This window comes from Priapulus caudatus, unplaced genomic scaffold (genome assembly GCF_000485595.1).
Source record: "Priapulus caudatus unplaced genomic scaffold, Priapulus_caudatus-5.0.1 Scaffold1337, whole genome shotgun sequence".
In the NCBI taxonomy this organism is placed as follows: Eukaryota; Metazoa; Priapulida; class Priapulimorpha; order Priapulimorphida; family Priapulidae; genus Priapulus; species Priapulus caudatus.
This window is the reverse complement of record NW_014578398.1, coordinates 102,361-102,887: the sequence shown is the minus strand read 5'-3', so window position 1 is coordinate 102,887 and position 527 is coordinate 102,361. Positions and strand designations below refer to the sequence as shown.

The following is a 527-nucleotide window of genomic DNA, read 5'->3' as shown; positions in this document are numbered from 1 at the left end:
CCCCCTCCCCTCCCGCTACGTCCCCCCTCTCCCCCTCCCCCGCTCTCCCCCTCCCCTCCCGCTACGTCCCCCTCTCCCCTTCCCCCCTCTCCCTCTCCCCTCCCGCTACGTCCCCCTCTCCTTCCCTCCCCCGCTCTCCCGCTCACCTCCTCGGGGAAGAAGGGCGCTATGAGCGAGTAGCTCGTGCCGGAGAAGAAGTCAGCGACGGCGATGGCGAGGATGCACAGCTTCTGTCGCGCGGGAAGGTCGAAGAATCCTCCCGCCGCCTTCTGACCGTCTGCCTCGTCGCCCGGGGCAACGACGTGCAACGAGCCGCTAGCATCGATGCTTAGGTTGCTATGGTGATAGCGCTCGAGGCTGGTGAGGCGATGCATCGACATGGTCGTGTTTTTTAGACTCGCCTCGAAGCTGGCAACGACGAGGTCTACAAAGATAAGGAGGTCGAGCATGAGAGAGAGAGAGAGAGAGAGAGAGAGAGAGAGAGAGAGAGAGGATGGGAGAAAGGGGGGGAGAGGGAGAGAGAGAGA

General features: G+C 63.4%; 1 protein-coding gene across 1 annotated transcript in view; it reads right to left on the bottom strand.

The window, feature by feature from the left end:
• The window catches only part of LOC106816284 (MFS-type transporter SLC18B1-like), a gene marked incomplete at its 3' end in the record, with an annotated part of 6,301 nt that overhangs the window by 1,757 nt on the left and 4,017 nt on the right, over nt 1–527 (bottom strand). Inside the window, exon 2 of the mRNA XM_014820868.1 lies at nt 147–424. Coding sequence (XP_014676354.1) covers nt 147–424 — 278 coding nt within the window. The remainder of the gene's footprint in view (nt 1–146; nt 425–527) is intronic.